This window comes from Anser brachyrhynchus (assembly GCF_964034855.1).
Source record: "Anser brachyrhynchus genome assembly, chromosome: 2".
Taxonomy (NCBI): domain Eukaryota; kingdom Metazoa; phylum Chordata; class Aves; order Anseriformes; family Anatidae; genus Anser; species Anser brachyrhynchus.
Window position 1 is genome coordinate 105,532,420 of NC_137695.1, and position 23,515 is coordinate 105,555,934.

General features: G+C 38.9%; 1 protein-coding gene and 1 long non-coding RNA gene across 6 annotated transcripts in view; both read right to left on the reverse strand.

Moving 5' to 3' along the window:
- LOC308189816 overlaps window positions 1–4,944 on the reverse strand; it is a 46,360-nt gene extending 41,416 nt beyond the window's left edge. Inside the window, exon 1 of the long non-coding RNA XR_013946623.1 lies at window positions 718–4,944. This is a non-coding gene — a long non-coding RNA (uncharacterized lncRNA). The remainder of the gene's footprint in view (window positions 1–717) is intronic.
- Window positions 1–23,515, reverse strand: part of LDLRAD4 (low density lipoprotein receptor class A domain containing 4) — a 290,554-nt gene that overhangs the window by 143,944 nt on the left and 123,095 nt on the right. For 4 of the 5 annotated variants that reach the window (XR_013946621.1, XM_080580317.1, XM_080580319.1 and 1 more), the window contains one exon: window positions 4,951–5,091. The exons of the other annotated variant lie outside the window; for it this stretch is intronic. Coding sequence is in view for 3 of the 4 variants with exons in the window: in XM_080580317.1 (XP_080436443.1) it covers window positions 4,951–5,091 (141 nt within the window). In the remaining variant the exon portion in view is untranslated. The remainder of the gene's footprint in view (window positions 1–4,950; window positions 5,092–23,515) is intronic. 5 annotated transcript variants of the gene reach the window in all.

Here is a 23,515-nt window from a genome sequence, read left to right on the forward strand (position 1 = left end):
GAGCCAGATATTTGTGGTGCGCTTTCTCTTTTACCTCGCAGAGGAAAATGAACTCCTACAGCAAACCCTGCTATGCCAAAACTGCCACACCACATCAACTCCATCAACGCTGACAACTTGAAATTTGATGTAGACGTCATTTTCACACGACAAGATGGATTTAGTTTCCCTTTTTTTATCGTTCTTCAAATTTTCATACATGGCAATATTTATGTTTAACACGCTCATGAACACACGCAGATCACAGCAAAGATGACCTGCACTGTTTTCCACCAAACAAAGCACTAAAATCTCCACCATCTCTAAAAATCGCAATGCTACTCAATTAGATGCGACTTCAATACTGCAGTCTGCAAACAGACAACAGACTACACTTTCCATTTTAAAATCTAATTTACTCCTAGCAGGACAAGGCAGGCTGATCATTTGTTGCGAAACAAAGGGAAATGCTCTAACAAATGAACTGTGTCCTGCTAGAAACAGGCACATTGTTTCAATTCCTCAGAGTCCAAATTTTGCAGGTCACATGCAGCAGCAAGCTGCCCACAAGGCCAAGTTTGTAATGTTTAAAATTCTACTCCTAATTGCATTTTTCCAATCACAGCTTCATGCAGTTAATACAGCCCCAACCTCAAAGTAGTGTTAAAAGAATAGCCATCTGTATTATCTCAGTAAGTATTAATAGTTGAGGAAAATAAGAACAATAAATGGACCTACCAGAAGTTGCCATGAGCTCCTTGGTAAGAGGCTACCTGTAGTGAAATACAGACTTATCTCTGAGCGTCCTCACTTAGGAAGGGGGAAGGTATATTTTAACACTCATTACCTAACCTGTTACCTTGACACATTCGGCTTCAATGCCTTAGCACGTATTTTGAGCAACTGACACTTCCTGGATGGCAACTTGTGTTGTCTGAAATCAGTTTCTAACCCGCATTAGCTAATACATCTTTTGTTGATGCTGATTTCACCCAGCTGCCCTCCGGTCTCTCTGTTCTATACAGAACTAAACTGCCCATATAGCAGCATAAAGCAACTCTACCTACAAGTCAGCAGAGGAAAACTAATAAAACCAAAGGGCTGCAGAAATACACGTTTTGTTTTAACTTTGCATACGTGAGACATCTTATTGAGTTCAGCAGCGACATTTAGAAAGACTGAATTAACAGACTTCGCAACACAGCCAGAGTAAGAGCAGCAAGGAGGAACACTCGGTGGATGAGATTTAAACTACCCTAACACAATGCAATACCGTCTGCTATAATCACAAGATCCTGGGAGCAGGTCACCCACAAAAAATGTCTTTCTATACCACTGCTCATGCAACTTAACTAAACAAAACAATGAGCTACAACGAGACATTCTGGATTTGGCTGCTGGCAAGAACACAAATGAGAAATGCTTCAGTAGCCTGGAAATATAGGCTACCACTAACATGGCACATACTGCTTAAATAAACTGAAGCAGGGCTTCCATATGAAAAATTATTTAGACATTGTTTGGGGACAGTATATGTCAGTATATGTATTACTGTGAAATGAGATTAATATTGTCTCTACAGAAGAACAGAAGTTTCGAATACAGTGGGAGAAAGAGATTCATTGAAAAAACTGTAGATGGGAAAGAACACCACATTAGGGCCGACCTGCTCTATGTAAAGACCACAGCAGTTCCAGCAAAAAACAGACAGGCAGTCCTGCCCAGATGTGGACCAGCACACGCTTAGACATTGCTGCTTCATCAGTTCCCTGCCCATTCAAGAACTGCACGCAATCAAGAAGATGCAAGAATAGAGCTGATATGTAATACTGACCAGCCTAGAAATTCTTGCTTTAAAATTCCTCTTTCTTGGTTTTAATTGTTTTCTTTTTATAGTGCTGTGTTACCTTCTTGCTGCTAATTAGAAGTCAATCAATGTATGTATTTCTATGTTGGAAGGCAGCCTCATCAGCTAGGACATTTCTAGCACATATATTCTGGTATGCTCACCATAATAAATATCTCTAATCCTCATTTATTTTAAATACTGTTTATGATTGTATTATTTTTCTGCTTGACTTTGTCCTTTTATCTTTGGTTCACCATTAGGACCACTGTTTTACCTTTTTTTTTTTTTTAATTTGATTTAGAACAGAAGTCTCTTCATTCACCAGCACTTGTTGCACAGTCCCTATTGCAAAGAAAAAGTACATTCATTTTTGATATCCGAAACTGCAACAAATGCTCCTTCTGCCACACGGTAAGCAAAAAGTTAAACACTTCAGAATGCTCCTGCCAATAAATCAAGTATTTCCTCTACATGCTACTAATTTGCCATGTTGTTACAAAGCCAGCAAACACAGTTCTTGAAGGATTTAACAAGACCATCTATGTAATTATTCTGCTTCTCTCAGCACTGGGGAGGTCTGAAATAGCAGAACTACAGTTTTGGACATCATATTTTAGAAGGAGTTTGATAAAATGAACAAATCTAACAGATTTAAGGAAAAAAATTTAAGTGGAAGAACTTGGTATTATTTATTTTTTTTAAAATCTACCAGAAGGTAACCGCCTTTACGTGTGCAAAAGGCTGACATGAGAAGGAAGCAAATAACACCAACCTCAGCTCCCATGGAAGAAGTAGGAAACCTGCTGCTGAAGGCTTCTTAAAGACAAATTTTGTCCGGTTTGGTGTGGATGAACTTCATTTTCCTTGAGATAGGGGGGACCACCAGCCAGATTACTTGTACAGCTCCCTTTCAGGACTGCCTTTTGTCACATCAGTGAGCTGTTCTAATGCCTCAGGGGAGAGAGGCAATTTGAGGGAAGACTGGGAAGTTTACCAACCCTGGATCAAGCAAGAAATGATCTGTAGACTCTAAAGGCACTTTGAGGAGAAGGCCAGGACACAGTGCCACTTCTGCTGCAACTACAGCCCAATTACCACTGGCACAGAGGTTTGCTGAAAAATGACTCAATCCATGAGGCTTTAGGAGCCCAAATTGACCACTTGGACTCCAACAAGGAACTCACAGGGTGTCCCCATTATCCCCCGGCCATCTGCAATGCATCCACACACTCATCAACAGCCACCACAAGCACTGCATGAGGCTGCAGAGACTTTGGCGTCTGGACTTACAGTGCTGACTACATTACCACCAACAAATAAGGAAATAAATGTTCATACGCAATGCAATTACGATCTCTTGCCTGTAATGTCACTCTGGAACAAGCTTGTCCCAAGATTTCCAAAATAAGTAATAGGACAGTGCCCCAGCTGCTGCTTGTTACCAAAGCTATACTCAGTCCTTCACTCCATCTGCTACTACAGCGGTTTTCGGAGCTCCTTTTGGCCAAACAGTTGTGCTGACTTGGTTTCTTAATGTGGAGGAGCTGCACAGTATCTCAGTCAGAAAATGCCTCTTTTTGTACTTTAAAGGTTTGCTTACAGCTTTGCATGCACAAATTATAAGGCATATTTTTTTAACAAGTCAACGGCGAAGGCCAGACTAAGTTTATGGAGAAATACACATGGCATTTTGATCTGGACCTGTCACCCAAGTCTACAGCCAGTCCTGGGGCTTCGGTAAGACTTCCATTCCAAAAACCAAACCAAAAGCAAAATACAATGAAGTAATATATACACATATGTAGGTCAATACTATTTCAAAATGTTTGAAATCACAGAAAAAGTGCAAGATCAGTCATTTAAAAATATGTTAAGTTGGAGGTTAGAGGGAAGAGAAGGAAGGGAATATATCCAACAGCTAACGAGTTTCTATTATGAATTCACTCTAGTGATCACACTTAATATTGCATGTATTCAATACAAAAACTACAGATACATACTGCTTGTAATTTCTATTATTAATAACAACACAATTAACACAGATATTCATAACCCAGTCACAGCTAGAGCTCAAAGAGATTTTCGAGAGCTGTTGTTATTGGCAGCACCACGCCATTGGAAAGCAGTGCTAGATACCTCATTCCATACACAAGTTTCTCCATTAGACACTGACCATAGTATGGACCTATTGATCTGTGGCAAGCAATTGTCAACCCTAGCTGGAAGGAAATGGGTTAGGGAGCATGTGACGAATTGTCTTCTTCCTAATAAATGCAATGCTTGTTCCTGCTATCCTTGCATTAAGTAAAGCGTTTCCAAAAGCAGAATTTTAATCTTTTTTAAAGTAAATGTTGACGTAACACAGTACGCTGATGTATGACAGGAAATCATCACAGTAGCAGCACTTCTATTGTACTTGTAGACCAGACACATTACTGGAAAATTTATCCTCCACCCAGAAAGGTGAACTGTGGTTTAAAAATAGTTGCAGAAGATGCAAGAACAAAATCAAAACTTGACTTCAGTGTCCATCACAGAGGGTAATGTACTAAGAGAGTAATTCAGGTGATAAACTCTGTCACTCTGTCTGAGATATTTATACACCAAAGAATAACAACTAAAGCTATTTTAAATATATATCCACAAAAGCTCTGTGACCTTCCAAATGATGCTGATATCAACACTAATAAAACATATTTGGTTCATAGAAATGATGACTAGAAAGATTACAACTTTCTTAATAGTCTCAATATTATATAAATACTACACACACACAAAGCACAGAACATTTTTTAGAAACTTGAGGAACACTTTTAATCACTTCCAATATTATGCTTTCTTTTTCAGAAGCCGCATACAATCCATACTATTGCAACCTCATACCTGCAGCACAAACTCCTCCACTTCCCTCCACATGACTACAACTTTCCAGATATAGAAACCTAAAGAAATCATATTATATAGCACTGCTGGTTCAGAGAAAAATAGTGTTTACTTCCTCTGTCTCATCCCCCCCCAGAGATCAAACAGCAGACCAAGTTCCTGAACACGCTGATTTCTGAGGTAACAGACATATTCCACATACGTACACTCACTGATGCACACGAAGAGCAAGTACTCACAGCTAAAGATGCCTGGAGGTGGATGCTCGGTTACAAGCAGACAGTTCTCTTCATCACTGTTATCCCCACAGTCATTCTGTTGGTTACAAATCAATGAACCAAGATACAAGCATTTACCACTGGCGCAGGTGAATTTGCACTCTGAAAGGCAAAAAGGAAAGCAAATCAAAAATTTGTGAGGAAATCAGTGCTTACCTTCTTCACTAGCTAGAATAACTGATATTAAAAGCAACTGATGTTTTTAAGTAGATGCTATCATGGTGGATAGGTCTTTGATACTTCATCACCCAAGTAAATAATGTAGTATTTGTAAGCACTGCAAGCATAAATTATATCTGACTATGTGTGATAGACTTCAGATCACTAGAATCAATCTCCTAATAAACCAGACTTCCCTTTTGGGGAAACTCAACTTCTTAAAAAACAGGCAATAATTTTGCTAGTTCATGTTGATCACAATTAGTTCACTTAGGACAAAGACTATTTTCAGATATGTTTGTGTAGCACCTTGCATATTTGGGGCAAGACAGCACTATGAATAAATATAATCATTATCCCACATTAAAAAAAAAAAAGTCTTGTGCAATATAAAACAGCACCAGCTGTAAGGCAATAGTGTAGTTTGTAAGAAGCAACAATCCTGTCCAGACACAGACAATTATTCCTTAACTACCTTCCCAAAGCCAATCTGCCAGTCTCCCAACTAATTACAATCATGTACTCAATGTCTGCACATTGAACTCCCACATGCCAGTTTGCTTTACAAAGTCAGTAAACTTCTAAAACCTCTATACAGCGTCTGGATGCTATACACAGGCATGTGGTACATTTTACATTTTGTTCATTAAAAAGAAATTAATAAGTTCCACTAAATGTGGTTCAGCCATGAGGAAGAATTCCTCTGAGACCAGGTATTTAAACAAAAACATTGTTAACTCAAGCTCCTTCTAACTTCTCTCTCTTTCTCCTTTTGTGCAAAAGGATGCAGGCAGCCTAACTAATCCTGTGTACGATACCACACGATACCACAAAAACAACGTCAAGGAAAAACTCCTTACATCGTGTCCCACTCAAATTTTACACCGACAGGAGAGGTACCCACTTCTGGATGACCTAGGTGGACAACCTCCATCCTTGGCCTTCTGTTTACTGATAAAGATTCAGTAAGTGCTAACCAGTGGTAGCTCTTTATAGGAATTGTAGCCTAGTGCCTAGTCATCTAGGATGTTTTTATTTAATTTTCAGAGCCCAGTCAGTCATGGTTTCAGTCTGACTTACTTGTCCTCTGTCTGATATGGTAATATCTCAGTATTTAAATATGGCATTATATACCAAGAGTATCTACTTGGTCAATAATTAAAATTCCATTGCCCTTCAGCTAAACCGATCATTTAAATGTCACCTCTAGAAACAAAGCTTAATAGTAAGCATTTGAAATATAATCAAGACATATTCCCAGAAATATAAACACTATTATAAAAAGCTTTTTCACTGGGCTTGTTCCAAAGATAAATACACTACACACATAGAAGACATATTATATCTAGACAAATTATAATTTAATGAATACGCTTTCAGCATGCTGAAAAATTCTGGTGATTCTCATTCAGAAGCAATGACAAAGTAGCTGGAACTAAAACCAAGAAATACAAGTATTTTATTTAATGCCATTTAGTGCCATTCTCTGAAATTTGGGCTTCCCTAGGGCTGCAGTTTGGGTTGGCTGTTTCTAAGAGAGATGATCTCTTATGCTTCCCAGCAAAGACATAGCATTTGTTCATCTTCAACAGTATCAACAAGAGATTTCCCATTAATCTTAACAGCACAAGGACTGGACTTGCTCTGAGTTGAGACGACAGGAGCTATCATTCTAAAAAAAAAAACTAGAACAGTTATTGAGGCGTGACTTTTACCCACATGTATTTGACATGCAACATAAGCACGGTAATAGTGAAGGGGAGGAAAATAAATTGGAAAAGGGAATGGAACCATTTTTTGTAGCATATTTGCCTTTTAGGTAAGAGTGATTTGCAGACTTCACTCGGAAAACTTTTCATCACAACTATTCATGATATCTTGGTACACACACCAAAAAGGAGCTTCTGCAGTAAAATATATGCATCAACATGTGCAACATATAAAATGCTACTTAAGAATACAAATAAAAGCTATAAAGTGCTACATCAGAAAAACAAGCATTTCCCGTGCATTTAAAATATATCTTTCTATCACACTTGGTCAAACTGCACCTAAAAATCAGTAAGTATTTGCCTAAATAACTCCTCAAGATTTACAAACTATTCAGAATAAATTGTACAATCAAATATTGTACAAGCAAAATATTTTTCCCTGTCACCTTCTCCTCTTCTGCAATAACTAAGAACTGAAGAGCCATTTAAGGGCTTGACCAAAGAGTGTAAGCCTTTGAAACCCAAGGAACTCCGAAGGCTATTAACAGTTACTTTTGCAAAGGAGACTTAAAAGATCGGTCTCAATAATAACAATCTGATAATTACAGCACACAGGACTCAGTTTGTTTGCAAATTCAGAAAGTAAGAAACCGGAACAAGAAAAGCGTAAAGCTGCTTTAGAAGATAAGAAAAGTTGGCTTGAAAGGGTTCAAACTTTGCAGATATTTTAAATAACGCAAACGGCAGAAACTTTATAAAGTTACCATAAAATCCTGAGATGTTCTGAAAATTACAGCAGTAAAGGAACACGCTGCTTCTATTTGAAAGAGAAATATCAAACACCATATTGCTTGAAGCTAGAACACATGGCATGTTACTTTGGCCACAATTTTTTAATTCTTTCCCATGTCTTCATGTTGAGTCCTAATGTAAAGCTTTCCACATTTCCCCCATGACTGATATAAAATGCTTAAGCATTTTATAATGTAAGATGTCAACTCAGAAGCAATTAAAGCTAAGAACTTTGGGTTTCTATTTGCCACCAGATTACATGGTGTTCAGACAAAAGACCAAATGAAGCAGTAAATTTTTAGTAGCTCTATTAAAGTCTTAAAATGCAGTATTTTAACTAACATTACTATAAGAGGTCTAACCAGAGGAAAGAATTTTCAATCTTTTTTTTCTGTCCCAGCTCACAGACTGCATTGAAAACTGGATTCAAAAACAGACTGAAAATCTATTTTTCTTGCAAAATTTTACAGCTAGATGCTCCTTCCCTCAGACACATGAACATTGCCATTAACAAGGTGAATAAAAAAAGAAAAAAAGACTCATCAGACCTTGTCCCCTGCAGCGACTGGATAGTTGCTCTCTATGCCACAGGAATTCTTGGTTGATTGTAAAATGCTCAGTCTCAAAATGACCTCGCCTTGTTATCTCACTCCAAATCTATTTGCCAAGAAAGCCACGCTATCGTGCTGTACTGGGCCTGACTGGGATGGAGTTAACTTTCTTCACAGCAGCCCCTGCGGTGCTGTTTTTTGTATCTGTGATCAAAACAGCGTTGATAACACACCAGCATTCTGGCTATTGCTAAGCAGTGCTTCCACAGCCTCAAAGCTTTCTCTTTTTCCCTCTTTCCTTCACTTACAAAACTGTTGTGTTTTTTTTTTTGCTTTTACTCTTCCTGGTCTCCCCCGTATCCTGCAGCTGAATGGGACAGGGATTGAGGGGCTGTGCAGGTGCTTAGCAGGACCAACCCACGACACACACCTAATTCAAAAGCAACTCAATTGTTACAACTCCCAGCTTCAAAACCAATCACCTCTGAGAACAAAAAGCATCTAAATCCAAGAGAGTGCCAGTTTTTGACAATGTTTATGTTGCATGGAGGCTCTGAAGAGTGGAGTTTTCCCAAAAGTGGAACTAAGACCCCAGGGGTTGCTGCTCAGTCTTGAAAAATACAAAATACAAATATTTCCAAAGAGGAGCCCACTGTGTCTGTCTGTAGAAGCTTGGTCGACAGAAAAGCTCCATTCCCAAAGAAGGCAGACAAGAAGACTGTGATGGAACATCTCAGAACTGGGAAAAGCCAAAATAGGTACACGAGACCCTGATGAAGCCCAGAAGCAGTTGTAAGGAGTAGCTTAAGGGAGCAGTGATAGATGCTCCCTCTCACCATGGCAGTTAGTTGACATTACACATAGGACAACACAAGACAGCATTGTCCATGTTCTAAGTCTGGAACTATCCGATGAAACCTTTGTAAGCATCTGAAAAAGGATTTCTCTGTAGTTATGGTTCCTTTAAATTGAATTAGGGAAAGGACTGTTGACATACAGTGACACAAATACCGATGTTAATGGCAATGTAGACTTCATATGCCGTCTAGCAAAACTTAATACCTAATGAAGGACTCGGCAGTACAAACCTTAACCTGCGTAATCATGTTCTACTGAAGTCTGAAAGAAATACACAAAGGAAAAATGCACTATAGGAATGGAATAAATGAATTAAACAGATTGTTCAGTGAAAAATACAGACACTTACAAACAGGGAACATAGCTACCATTAGGTATTTGTGACTTGTAAACTCAAATTCAATACCTTAAAGTAGTTTGCATAGTAAATGTGTTCAAACAATGATGTGTGCTTTTTTTCCTAAAACCAGAATGAACCCTTTCTTCTAAATCAAGGTAGGTCAAAGTCAGCGTGATGCAGATAGTAGAAAGCAAATACTAAGAGTATTGTCAAAGTGGATGTTAGTAAATAAACCTGCAGAGCTCTGTACCAAAATACCAGGAATGACCTCCAAACACTGTCAGGGAAATCCAGACCAGTCCAGACTAGACTGATGTGCCTAATGACACACCAGAGACCTCTTATCAATACAAAGTCGTGTACTTGGCTTGTCTAGACAAGAGGAGGGGGAAGAGCTCCAGCTCTGAAAACAAGCCAGCACGATCGCTCTTTCATAAATAACATTTCAAAGCTAGGCAGTTTTCCTCTTCATTTTCAAGTGGCAATTACTGAAACATCAGTCGGTTGGTCAGCAAGGCTCTGACTACAGCTAAACCTGAAGCAGATGACAGCTACTGGAAGCTGAAAAACACAGCCCTCCTTATAATTATGGCTTACTGCATTTATAATTGTGTCTGCAGCATAATTTTAAAATGCATCTTGCCAAGGTACTGATTCTTCAAAATAAAGTTTTAATGAACATACTTCAAGGTAGAACCAGACTCCCTTGGAAAAAATGAATACTAAGAATACTCTTATTTTTGTAAACTTATTTTTGTCTCCTATTTTTGTAAACTGTATGCATTTAGTATAAACAAGTACATTGCTGCTCACATGTTCAAGGTAGATGCTTGTGTGTATAAACTCTCTACATGCCAATACCCATTAATATATGAATATATGCATTTAAAAGCATTAATTGAAGGTTATGTTTCAGCTGAAACACTAACAGATGAAATTTGTCTCATGATACCAAAAAAAAAATCCTCTGATCGTTTTTTTTATTGTGAAATGCAAGATCTGCTGTATAGTGTATGAGTACTTTACACTTTCTGTGCCTATCCAACAAGATAATTTTATCTTTGCGTTCAACTTAATTCTTTTAGACTTCATTTACACTTGACTTCATACATATGAGCAGCATTCCTATTGTTTTGTCATTCCACTTACTGCAGGGCATTTTTAATTATAGCTAAGTGCTGTTTGTTTTTGTAATGTAAGTCCAACCACAGGCCAAAAAAAAAAAAAAAAAAAGCTACGAAATGTCATATTGAAAAAATATGGTGTTTTAGGCCACTGTTATGATGCATGTCACAGCTCTTTATTTAACAGGTCTGAGATGATTATCTGACTCAGGGGCATAATTCTATTCCGTCCATTCAAATAATAATAATAAAAAAAAGTATATGCACAGCCAGTGATCTAAAATTGTTACCACTAAACTGCAGCAACACAGTTCAAACAAATAAAATCAAATCCTAAATGATGTCTGGGACTAGACCAGCGTGTAAAGGCGCTCTCCGACAATCCAGTGAATTGGTAGCAACCCTGGCAGTACAGCCAGCAGAGGGTGATCAAATACCCTGTTGGAGTAATGTAAATCAAAGGTGAAAATCCCTGCCTCCAGGTCAATCTGGATTTCTAGAATAAAGGCCTCATTTTTAATTTCTTAAATAAGAACTTCATTTTAAATATGTCATCACATTTCTTCATAGTGCTGTTACAATTTCAACACATAACAACCTGAAAGAAAACGTGTTTAAAGGGCATCATCACCTACTATAATGGTAATAAGAGGCAAAAGTAAATTGGGGAGGGTGGGAGGTGCACACTTTACCAGAGATTAAAGTAATATAAACCACAAATACCAGAGTAATACAATAAAACCCTGTTCAACCTCTGATAAACATCTGTCTGCATATTATTTTTAATATTGTAGATTGTAGCTTTAGAATGGGAAATAAATCAGAAATAGGAGGCAGTGTACACAAGGAACATGTTTATTTGGGAAAAAGCTTTGTTAATAGGGAAGATGGCAGGCTGCCATACGATCTAATAAAACTCCATTGGTGCAGGGAAGGGAGGGATAAAAAGGTCTTTACAAAACAAAAAAACACTTCATAAAAAGAATGCCAAGCAGAATACCAGCAAAAAATGAAAGCAGATCAGCTTATGTAGAATAAGAAACAGAGCTGTAAGGCACAGTCAAAGGTCTGTCCTCCCTGCCCAAAGCCTCATACAGGACAGAAAAGTCTGTTCACAGAGCAGCACAAAATGTAGAATAAGTGTTCTCTGCCCAGAGGAGATTACAACCTTAAAACCAGAGTGATTGAAAGATTGTTACTGGTTCAAAACCAGTTTCATCTGCTGAGCTTCAACCCTCTTTCAGTCCGTTGCTTATCCAGCAATTATCTTTCCATCTTCTTAAGGCAAAGCCTGAAACAATGCAGTTTAACTATTTACTATTTATGACAGTACCTAAAGGAAGAAAATATATTCTTATGTACTAGTAGCAAAATCTGCTATTCAGTTCATCACTTCATGGACATTAGGACATCTGATTAGGCTTATCTTAATTGACAGCCCAAACAAAATTACATTAGACATCATGGTGACAACTGGAGTAGCTCCTTTATTTTGAGATTTTGAGATTTTTCAATGGGATCAGTCTTCACTTGTGATCAGTCTTCCCCATACATACCTGTGTCTGGTGTGAAAACAAACAGACAGACCTCTTTCTAGAGTCCATTAAAGGCATTATGAGAAGACTTCACTAGCACTGGAAACTTTTTTGCATCTACACAAAATTCAAGAGCCGGGCTATCACTCAGTCACCATCCTGCCTACGCAGTGAGCCTCCACAGCCTCGTGGTGGGGATCAGCAGCTCCCCTGAGTAGGTCTGTTCAAGAAGGAAAAGCCATCAGCTCCATCACAGTGCTCATCTCAAACTGACAACCCCTCTCCAAGGTGATCTTGAAGACCATTAGGCTTAGCCAATTAGTCAGTCTTTGCCAGTATTTGCAAATAAAGGAAAGGTTTGTTTATTGCATTCTTCAGGGATAAACTTTTGTTTTATTTTTCATTTATCTTTCCATAAAACAGCGAGACAGTAACAGAATGCTGCAAAAATACTTGCAAATAACATGCAAATACCCTCATTTTATTCTGAGTACATATAAATCTGTAGCTTGGCTCAAATTTTTCCCTTGTAGTCTCCCCTCCCCCCTTGGAAATAATATGCTTTTGATCTTTTATCAACAATCTTAATGTCCATTTCTTACTTATACAGGATCAGATCCTATTTTCATTACAGTCAATTATAAAAAACAAACAAACAAACAAAGTATACTACAGCAGACACACTTGATCATATCCATTTTAAGGCTCAAGTTCATTGCAATGCTAATCCATGGTCTCAGTGCAGTTTTTATTTCTAATCCTCATATTTTCCCTGTACAATAATTCAGACATGGCCTTGGCAATGCTTTAATAATGTTCTGTTTTAGCAGTTTTTATAGCGTAGAGCCTAAGATCTGCTTCAGCTTTGGCATAAGCCTGTTTGTTCTGAAATACATGTGTGGATGGTGGGTGGCTGCCCTTCTACCAACTCGCTTTTCCTGAACTCACAATCACCTGCCAGTTTACGTCCATATAGCCCTGAAACTCCAGAACTTTTGAGCAAAATTCAAGTATTTTCCCTGCTCCCTGCTGGCATACTGCCTCCTTCGAACCCTCACCAAAGCAGCCCATCACCTCCTCCATCCACAAAGCACCTGTAGCAACATCCCCCGCCCCCGGCATCACATGCCCGGCATTACTCCGCTTAGGGACACGTATCCCCCAACCCTGCCCAGGCCCAGGACCCCATGCAAGCCCTGGGCCACCAGGCTGAGCCCCAGCAAGGCCACAGCAGGGCCCGGCTCCAGCTCCCCACAGCCCTGCCCTGCCCAGCCATGGCCCCCCACCAGCCGGGCCCACCCATGGGCCCAGGCCCCAGCCCCCGTGCCCGGGCTGTGCCGCTTCTGGCTGAGGCGGTGGGACGGGCCCGGCTGCCGGCCCCAGATATCTCTATACGTTTTAACAAACTTTTCCCAGTCGAGTACGTGGAAGGTGCATTGGTGACTCAGCTAATGACACTCTCGTTTTCAGTTGTGAAATTACATGAAGAGACGATTAAAAATACATTAAACGTGTACCTTGTAATTTTTGTCAAGCACAATGTCATTATCACGGGCAACTGGAGAGGAGAAGAAATGGGTACATGCAAATGAGATTTTCTTAACTTTATGGTTCTTCTTAATCATAATTCAAAGAATTCCTGAATTATGGTAAATATTTTAAAATTAACTTAGCTGGTTTTTATCTTAAAAATCTTTAATAATCACAAGCAGTATCACTCGCCAGGTTTGTGGAGTGCTGCATACACAGAAGAATATCAAATAAAAATTGTGTTACTGTAGCAGCTTCTTGTTCTTTTTTTGGAATGTCTTCTGCATAGCAAATAGTTCAAGACTAGACCATCTTACCAGGGAACATCACAATCTTCGAATCGAGAGAAATAGGAACCAAAGCATGTCACTTCACAGATGCATTGCTAAGCTTTGATTACAAGCCTCAAAACGGGCCCAGGTGAGGACACAACAGTTACTTCAACACATGGGGGCTGGGAAAATTGGTTTACGGGAAAAAGTGCTGTCTTTATGTTCTCTGTGATTAAATTAGGTCAGATTACTTCAGACTGTGGCTCCTGTAAGGCACGAACTGTTTCCACTGAGATCTGAGGAGGCACTGAAATGCAGAATAAATGCCATCCTCACCTACAATCGTGTAGCGTTACTGAAGTAAATGGAGTTCTGCAAACACACCTAAAGACTTGATTTTCCACGTAAGTAATGTACAATGCAGACGAGAGTATGCCGTGTTTCAGATGGCTGTTGAGAAGATACCAATCTCATAGCGATGACGACATTTTTTCCACATCTTCCTATGTGTACTGGGCTGAAAATACCAGAGAAATATATGTATTTACTATGTGCCAAGAGGCAGGACGGTTACAGAGCTTCCAATGGAAAGTGAACTGCAGATTTTAATGGACAAAAGAGTTCTCTCTTCATTTCTCAACAGTATTCGAATTGTGCAGTGCTCACTAATGACAAGATTTTTATTACATACTGTGAAGACTGTTATTAGTTGTGGGTGTTTTTCCATTAACATGTTCCACGATCCACACCAGCAGAGATTTGCAGGTTCCTGTCATAAACTTCTTGTCACAGTTAGTCTTCATATTTAAAAGCAATTCCCCTTTAAGAAAAGTCCAGTTACCTAAGAAGGGTCTGACTCAGATCATTGTGCCTGAATGTTCACTTAAAAGTTATAAACAAAATAATATATATGGTACGGCCAAATAGATTTCCCTCAATTCTTATATCTGGCAGTGCAGGCAATGGTTTTTACAAACTAATACTGCCTGATACCAATCATTATTTAATTCTTCAGTTCTTACTCAGCTTGTTCTAAAATAAATGTCATTCACATTAGTACCTTTCCCAGAAGGCTGGATTTTTGTGGCTTAGTCTTTTCAACTATGTAATATGCTTTTCGTGTTAGAAAATTCTTCTTTTCTACCTCATGCCTTCTCCTCCAGCCCATTTCCATTAGCACTCCTTCCCAAATATGTATTGCATTACAAATGTATACAGACTCCCACCTATATGCACCTATATGTTATAGTGGAGCTGGTAGTCACTAGGACTGCCTAACATTTTCCACTATAAAAGTCTCAGCGAATCCCTCCCATGTGCACTGCATACAGCAGGTTTTTGATGCTGAGCAGGAAGAACAGCCTCGGGCTACAGAAGTGCCTTTCCTTTGTCCCAGGAAATTCTGCTCTGCTCTTATGGAAACATAAACTGGTAAAAAATAAATAAATAAATAAAATTACACTTATCTTTCCACTGTCTGTGTCAGGAGAGTTTCTGGCAATGCTCCCAAATAACTAAAAAGACAGAGACGCAGCGAGGCTCTGATGATATCACTGCCAGAACAACAGCCCAAACCATACCGTGACAGCAGGGGAACAGGCAGAGTAACTGTAGTGGGGAACGGGGTGAGCTCTGCCCCACCAGGCTCTCATACCCTTTTTCAGTTTCACTTCCAGGTATCTGTGCCATGAAGTAGTGACACTGCTATTGCCATCAGAAGCTCCTCTTTTGCCTACAGTGCTGCCAACACTGAGTGCGCAGGACAGACAGACAAATGGGAAGAATTGTGACCACACAGCAAAGAGGAAATTCATTGTTTTATCGTTTGAGAGTGCCTCATTTAGCAAGCTAAGCAGCATAATTTTAACAAAGATTCTTTCACGCTACATTTATGCCATACCATTTAAGCATCAGCAATGTATTTGACCATATAGCAGCTAAATAGTCTTTAACCAAGATTACTTCACGATTTCCCTGGTCAAAGTGCTTACGAAGTAGATAATGCAGAAAACACCAATACAGATGTCCCAAAAAAATCCCTACCATATAAATTTTTCTGCTGTTGTAGAAAAAAGGTAATAATTCCTGACAGTACATTTCTGGTTTAAACACGAACACATGACTGATGTGACACTAGACGGTGCTGAGTCTATACATACATCATGCAGTATCTTGGGAAGCTTTATGGCAAGAAAACCAAAGCAAACATCTTCCCTTCCCACAACCGCATTCAAATTTGCAAATACACTGCATGAATAAGTGAAAAAGCACCTAATAGACACAAGCTTGTCATTATATAAACAGTTGCTCATTCACAATCCCAGGTCACGATGACACAGCAGCTGTGAGAAGCAACATAAATGAACTCAAGGGCTGCCTCCCCATAACCACACACTTTGGGCTGGCCCTTCTGCCAGCCAGGGGGGCACAGCCGTCCCCCACCATCAGCTGCTGCTCCCACCCATGAACAGCCACTTTTCTGGGCAGAGAGATCGAAATTAAGGGTATTTTTAGCAGTCTGTTTTAATCTGGCTGTCCCCCTGGCACCCCCAGGTGAGGGAGCGGAGGGGCAGCGGTGGGGAGGGATGGGAGCAGGGAGCCCAGGGTGGAAGGGGAGTGCCAGAGCTTCCAGGCGTGACAGCGAGGGTTTGTCTTTGCCGGGGACATCTGCACACCTGGCTTGCATGGAGCTGTGCAGCCTGGCACCCTGCTGGCACAGCGGACTCGGAGATGTTAGCCATCCTCGCCTCTTTCTAAAAACAAGTTTTCAGAAAGAGCTGGTTCACACGGAAGCGCTGGCACCAGCTGCACCCGCACACCTCTGGATGACCACCTGCCATGCGCGTGTAAACGTGTGACCAGGGCTTGGGGGACCACTGCTGGGTGAAGCTGACTTTACCAACAAAATATGCCTCATATCGGAGAGCCGAGCAGCACTTGATCTCTAAACCACACCCCAAAATCTTTACACATTAGCTCAAGCCTAGAGCTCTTCCGAACTTTACTTCTGCCTGTGGCTTATCTGAAGACGCTGCACTGGAAACTGATGTGGCTGACATGCGGATCAGCCACACCAGCCTTGGGACACTGATGGGTATCAGAGGGACGGGGTAGGTGGCTGATAGCGATAACCATTTCAGCCATCTAATTTTAATCTGACACTGTATGTCAGGAGCCCTACGGAATTTTTGGGTGTGGACAAGAGATGGGCTAGGACAAATCTCCGGTTACAGCTCAAGATATCAGTGTATCAATGACAAGTTAAAGCATGTTCAAAATTATACGAGTGATACATTGAACACAGAGAACCACCCAAAAGCATACCATACTGCCCATTGAAACAGAATAAGCAGCTAGAGCATCAGTAACTCAAGAGCACCTAAGTGTATTTTAATTGTGGGTGAGGTAGTTTGTCACATATTGCACCTGCTCATTATTACTAATCTCTTCAGAAACGGTGATAGATTTCTGTATTTTTATAAGCCAACATAATGAAGCTGAGGTCAAAGTGCTGGTCTCTCCTCAGATTTCAGCTAGGGAGCTCTATGTAATAAAGAGGAAAAGCCAACTAATAAAGCATAGTGCTAATTTTTTTTTTTTTCCTTTGGTTGGGGCGGAGGGGGGAACACGACACAATGGAAAAGGAACAAAATACGTGTTAGAGCTCCCTTGTGTGTTCCATCACATCCCCCTAATTTAGGGTCATTCCGAGTAAAAAATATGTTGGGACATGAAGAAATAGTATCTAAACAGATTCGTTTTCCCTGTTGTTAGCAAAGACTTCTTTAAAACAAACTATTTCACTATTGAATGCTATACTGACATACAAGAATCCTTCTTGAGAGGTTATGGTCATTCTGAAATCCAGGCTGCATTTTTAAAACATGTTACGTTTTGCAGGCACTGCATTCAGATGAACATAAAAAGAATAATCGCACATCTTCAGGAAAGAAAAAGGAAGTTTAGCAGCTACTGAGACAAGGTAATGAGCAACCTACCACACAAATATTTGAGAATCAAATTCAAAGGGGACTGAAACTATGACTCAACTTAACAGAGGACTCCTTGGTTTTTTCTTAGTCCAATTAAGGTCTCAGCTATTTATTGGTAGATAACTAAGGCTACAATTAAATGAATATTGTGAACGTTAGCACATTTTAGTAAATTTGCACACCAAGCCTGTCGGTTGTGAGAATGGGGCTGGGATGCAAACCAGTGTGCAAACGCTGCCTATTCTTTGCGATATTAAGCAAAAAGTGTTCATCTGAAGTATTTCAGGAATGGTTTACAAAACCCTTTGTTCTTTGTGTTGCAGTGGATTAGGAACAAACACACAGGTATTACATCTGAGCTAGAGAAGTTGTAATTAATAACAGTGAGGAAATAATATTGAAAAATATCTTACCACATTTCATGCAGTAACCACATATTTGAGTTGACAGCAAAAAATTTAATGTGCTCTACTACCTAAGACACAGAAAACAGAAGCAGGACTACGACAGGACTCCATACCCTGATAAAAAGTAATCTGAAAGGGTAGAAAGCCCCTTTCATAATAGATCGAAGTTCTATGAAATGAAAAAAAAAATGAAAATCTAAAAGTGAAGTTCTATATGTAAGGGTTTTTGAGGAGGTTACTGGTTTTAAACAATAAATTCACACTGATACTGGTGCACAGTATGAAGTCATAAGAAGCTTCAAAATGGGATTAATGGGTTAAAAGAGTTGTTTTTTTAAACATAAACAGATATACATGCAGAACTGCATGAACTTACCGTCTTCACAATGTACCACAGTTGCTAAATGCATAGCTTAAATGGTAGTACATTTAAGGGAGATGAGAACAGTTTTGGTTTAAATATGTTTTCTAGATTTCCAAACACCACCTCACACAATCAGTCTTACTTTTGTCAAAGCTTAAAATACAGAAGGAAACATTTTTGCAAGCATATATTAAACATAGCATTAATAAAAGAAAAATTATATTGCCTTGTGACTAAAAACAACATTCACGTGATACAACACAGGAAAGTATCTGCTTACTCTTCTTGAAAGGTGAGGTTGCGGCACAGCCTCTATTGTCAGACTGGATGGATTCAGTTTTGTTCTGCTCCTCACCATTATTCGTTAGGACACTAAAGCATCACTTTTTGATTTCCATGGTGATTTCTACAGAGTACAGCTGTAGGAATCTGTTCTCTGCATCATTTAAATTACTAAGGTAGGGGAAACATTTGACAATGCGAGCTGTAAGAGGAAGACCCACAAAGGAATAACTGAAGAAAAGAATTAATTCTGGTTTTAGTTTCAAAACGGTAGATTACAGTCCTTCAGAGAACCACCAACCTCCAGCCTTTTAGGTGTGTAATTACAGACAAAACTTGGGGAAAAAATTCTATTCGATGACATGAAAGATGGGAGGAATTCACATACCTAGACTGTCTGCAAAATCAGTGTTAAAATTAAAGCATCACAGACATGGGTGAAGAATATGGCAGGCTAGGCACCTTCCTCATACTACACTGATGTGCAGCAGGTCTGCCTTGTTGTTGTGTTGGGATTTGGCGTGGCTAATCACATGTATTTTAACAATGATTCTTTTTCACTGTATTCAACTCCTAAGCATATATTTAAAATATCTTGCTCACTCATTTCTTTGATACTAACGGTGATCTATACAGAGAAAGATTGTGGAGAGATACTATGGGTGGGGATATAAAAGGGACATTAAAAAAAGAGAAGAGTGTTCTATTCTTATTTTTTTTTTTAATATTTACTAATTCATTCTTTCTCTCTCACCAAAACTATAGAGAGAACTCAAGAAATTTACTGTTACCGACATGATGAAAACTAAGCAACTGAGATAAGAGAACACTGCTAGTTAAATCACTTTAAAACTCTGTAGATCAGATCTTCAACTTTAATGGGGCTTCACAGATCTATTTCACTTAATGCTTATTTATATCAAATGCCTAGCAACCAGCAGCCTAAATCTTCCCTTTTGCATAAAGATATCAGCAAGAGTCTTCTAAAATTTTTTATCTTTCAAGTCACCTATCAAGAGCAAAACAAGGAAAATGTAACTTAATTAATAAAGGAATCATACTAGTGTTCTTTTCTTTTAAAATATTTTTTTCTTTAGAACACATAGGCAAATGCATCACAGAGAAATAAAAACAAAAAATATAATATTTCCATAGTCTTTCCTTACAAAGTTCAGTTTTGATTCATACCATCGTACACAGACACAAAGACGTATGCTCTCACATGAATATATCTGATAGCAAACTCAAAAAACAGGCACTGTAAGCCAAGGTTGGAAGCATAAGTTTAGCCTGAGGTGTAGAGTATTGACCCTGAGACTCCTTCACAAAGTACTCCATCTGTGAATTATTTCGTACTCCTTAAATATAAGGACAATGTAGAGTTCAAAATTATAATGCAGAATCATTGCAACAGTATTGGATTATTGTATGTGACAATTACCACAGGCCAACAGGAAACAATTTGTTATTTAAAAAAAAAAATGTATTGAGTCTAAATTAGGTGATATTATATAATGTATGACTTGCATTAGGTGATTCAGGTTGAAAACGCACATTCCAAATGCATACGGAATACTCCTTCCATGCTGTACTACAATTTTCCAGTTTTCATTTTATTACATGATGTCTCATCAGGCCAAACAAGAGGAATGGCCTCAGTTATCTTCATATAATATTAAGGAGAAAAAAGGTTTGCTATGCTGGTGGCTATAAGAGGAAGCAGGCTGCAGTACAGCACTACTACACTTGCAAAGCATGAGATTTAGTCTAAACTGGGATGGTTTCCCAGTTTAGAGCATCACAAAGAGAATGCATAAGGTTGGGTATGAAAATATCCAATGGTAGAAAGTATTATGCTGTCTTAAGCAATAATTGGAGATTTCTTTTTCTGAAGTGTGAAAAGTCACAGAAGATTTTCTAGATCAAGATAGTGGGACAAGAAGATTCCAATTATTTCCTCAGCCTTAGTCTCCCTTAGTCTATAAGACACTGGGCAAGCTCTTTGGCTCTTCTCAGCATACCTAGGGCTGGGATAATGGTAACGTCACTACTGCTGCTATGAAACAAGCCAGGTAGGTAAGGCTTGTGATGACTGCATGAAGGAAGGTGCTAGCAGACTGAGTCACATTAGCACGTCTCAGCGTAGAGAAGAACCAGTATTGAAGAAAATAATTAATAATTTTCTAGTTCATTTTTCTTTTATTTTTTTTTAATCTCATCAACTATTAATTACTTTGTTATCTGTACAAGTTGCCTCAATGGAAACTGGCCACTCTGTTTCAACTGTACCACACAGACAGCTATCAGATGAGATGTAATGCCAACTTTAGTTTAGTCCAAACATTTACCCCCATCAAAGAAAAAGTTACACCAAACATAGCCTTGTCTCATCTTACATGAAAAGTAACTTTTTGTTGTTCAGAAGTGGTTCCAAATGTCTCTTAAACCATCTAGGAAGAACAATTGTGTCAATAGATAACTGGCACTGCTGCTAGTGGGGCTTTACCTTGTTTATTTTTCATTTCCTGAGGCAGAAATAGCACCTAAAGGAGAAAGCCTGAGCAATATTCTCTTACAAGAATAATCCATATTCTTCCTGTATCTTTCAGTTCTTTCAGGATCTAATCTCTATGCTCAGTGAAGTCAGTAATAAAGCTAATGTTCACCACAAGACTGCAAGGATTGGGATTTCAATGAGAAAGGAGGAAAGATCATAAATTTCTTTCACCAGTATACAAGGATGTCTTTGGCCCTGATGACAAATTCTCCAACTATTTAAATTAAAGTAGTCAGATAAATGAAAATGCTTTATCTCCACATGAAATAAAGATTACTAGCAGAGTATGCAAGACATCATAAGGATGGAAAGCTGCCATGTGCACTGTCTAAAATACATCACGGTCTATGTCAATTGTCCATGACCCTGTCACCTCGCCACCCTGGAGGCCATGAAACTGGCCCTGTCCAAGACAGCCATCATTTTACAATGGCTCTGGGATAGTCCAGAATGAAAAAAAATATATATATACTAAATTGCCCTCTTAAATTTCTAATTTATGAGAAAGGTGTGAAGGTTTGAGAGAGTGGCTTTGAGACTCCTATTGCAACCATCATGATGAATATTGCAAGCCCCCAGCACATTGAGAAAGATTGTGATGAGGAGTAAAGATAACAACACAATTAGCAGGCAACTGAATCCAGCTTTGTAACCTACAGATTGTCTTTGGGTTATTATTCTATTCCCCAGTATGTCAGAGAGAGATAATTTTAAAAGTGAACAGAGACCAGTAACTCTTGGCTTAAACTGCCATTAAAACATGAACTGTCATTTTATTTTATTGCCAGTTCAGCCACTAGTACCAATGGGTCAAGGACTCAAATTTACTTTCGCTTGGCATTGTGTCCTCAGTCCCTAACACAGAGGTGATAATACGTCTCTCAACAGCTCAGTTTCAATAGGACTGTGATCCAGCCGTAACAGCACTTCCAGGAGGATGTAGGACTACGCCTTCTAAACAGGGACCAAACGCCAAGTGAGCAATCAGTGAAGGATGCTGAGGGAAAAGAGTCTCCTCTGCAGCAACCAACATAAATCGTGCAGGTGAATTTGCAGCACATGAAGGATCCAGGTGCCTCTCCCAATTCCCCTATTCCAGAAAAATGAACAGGATAATTAAGCGTGTCTGGGATTTACTGAGCTGGCAGATTTAGTACTGAAGAAGAACACCTTGTACAGTAAGCAAAGTCCTGAGGCATGCAACATTACCTGCAGGCGCAAAAGGAGACAGCCATATTCACGTATCAGTTTCCCCTATGTCTTGCATCCAGTGATTTTCCTTCTTTCTGTCATCATGTAGAAAACACCCATATAGCACCAAAGTTCTCAGACTAAACAAATATTGATCAGGTTATAGTTTCACTGGCAATACCAGTTAGCTTCTGAAAATGAGCTTCATGTGTATTTTTAATTTCTTTTACATCACAGACAACCAACAGACACTGTTCTTTTAAAATCAAAATTAATCCAAGCTTTACAATACTCACAACTATTTTTTTTAGTGAATCACATACAAAATAATTATTACCAACCAGAATGCAAAGGGAAAAAGTAGGAGATTTTGTGCCTGAACTGTTAAATTGCCATAGCAGATTTCTGGATGCCACCATAGAAATAATATACGTTATATAAAAGATACTATAGAAACCACCTCCATTGCACTCAGCATGAAAACCATACAATGTAATTGATGAAAGGTCTACTACTGATATTAACAACATTATTTAGTAATTAATCATATGATGAAAAATTACAGTGAACCATCAATCTGAAGTTTCTTAAACATTTGTAGAAGTTCTCAAATTACCTGCACTTTGCACCTCAGGCATATCTTCCTTAAAGTTGATATTTTTAGGATTTTCATGGGTGTTTATTCCTCATGAGTGTAAATGTACCTTGTGTCTTAAACCTCATTTCAGAAAATTCTACAAGATTCCACATTACTAGTTTAATACTAAAAGAAAAAAAAAGTTACTACAGCAACATTTTTAAGTCTTAAAATCCCTCTTGTTATGAAAAGTTAGTTTTATGGAGCATTACTGGAAGAATTT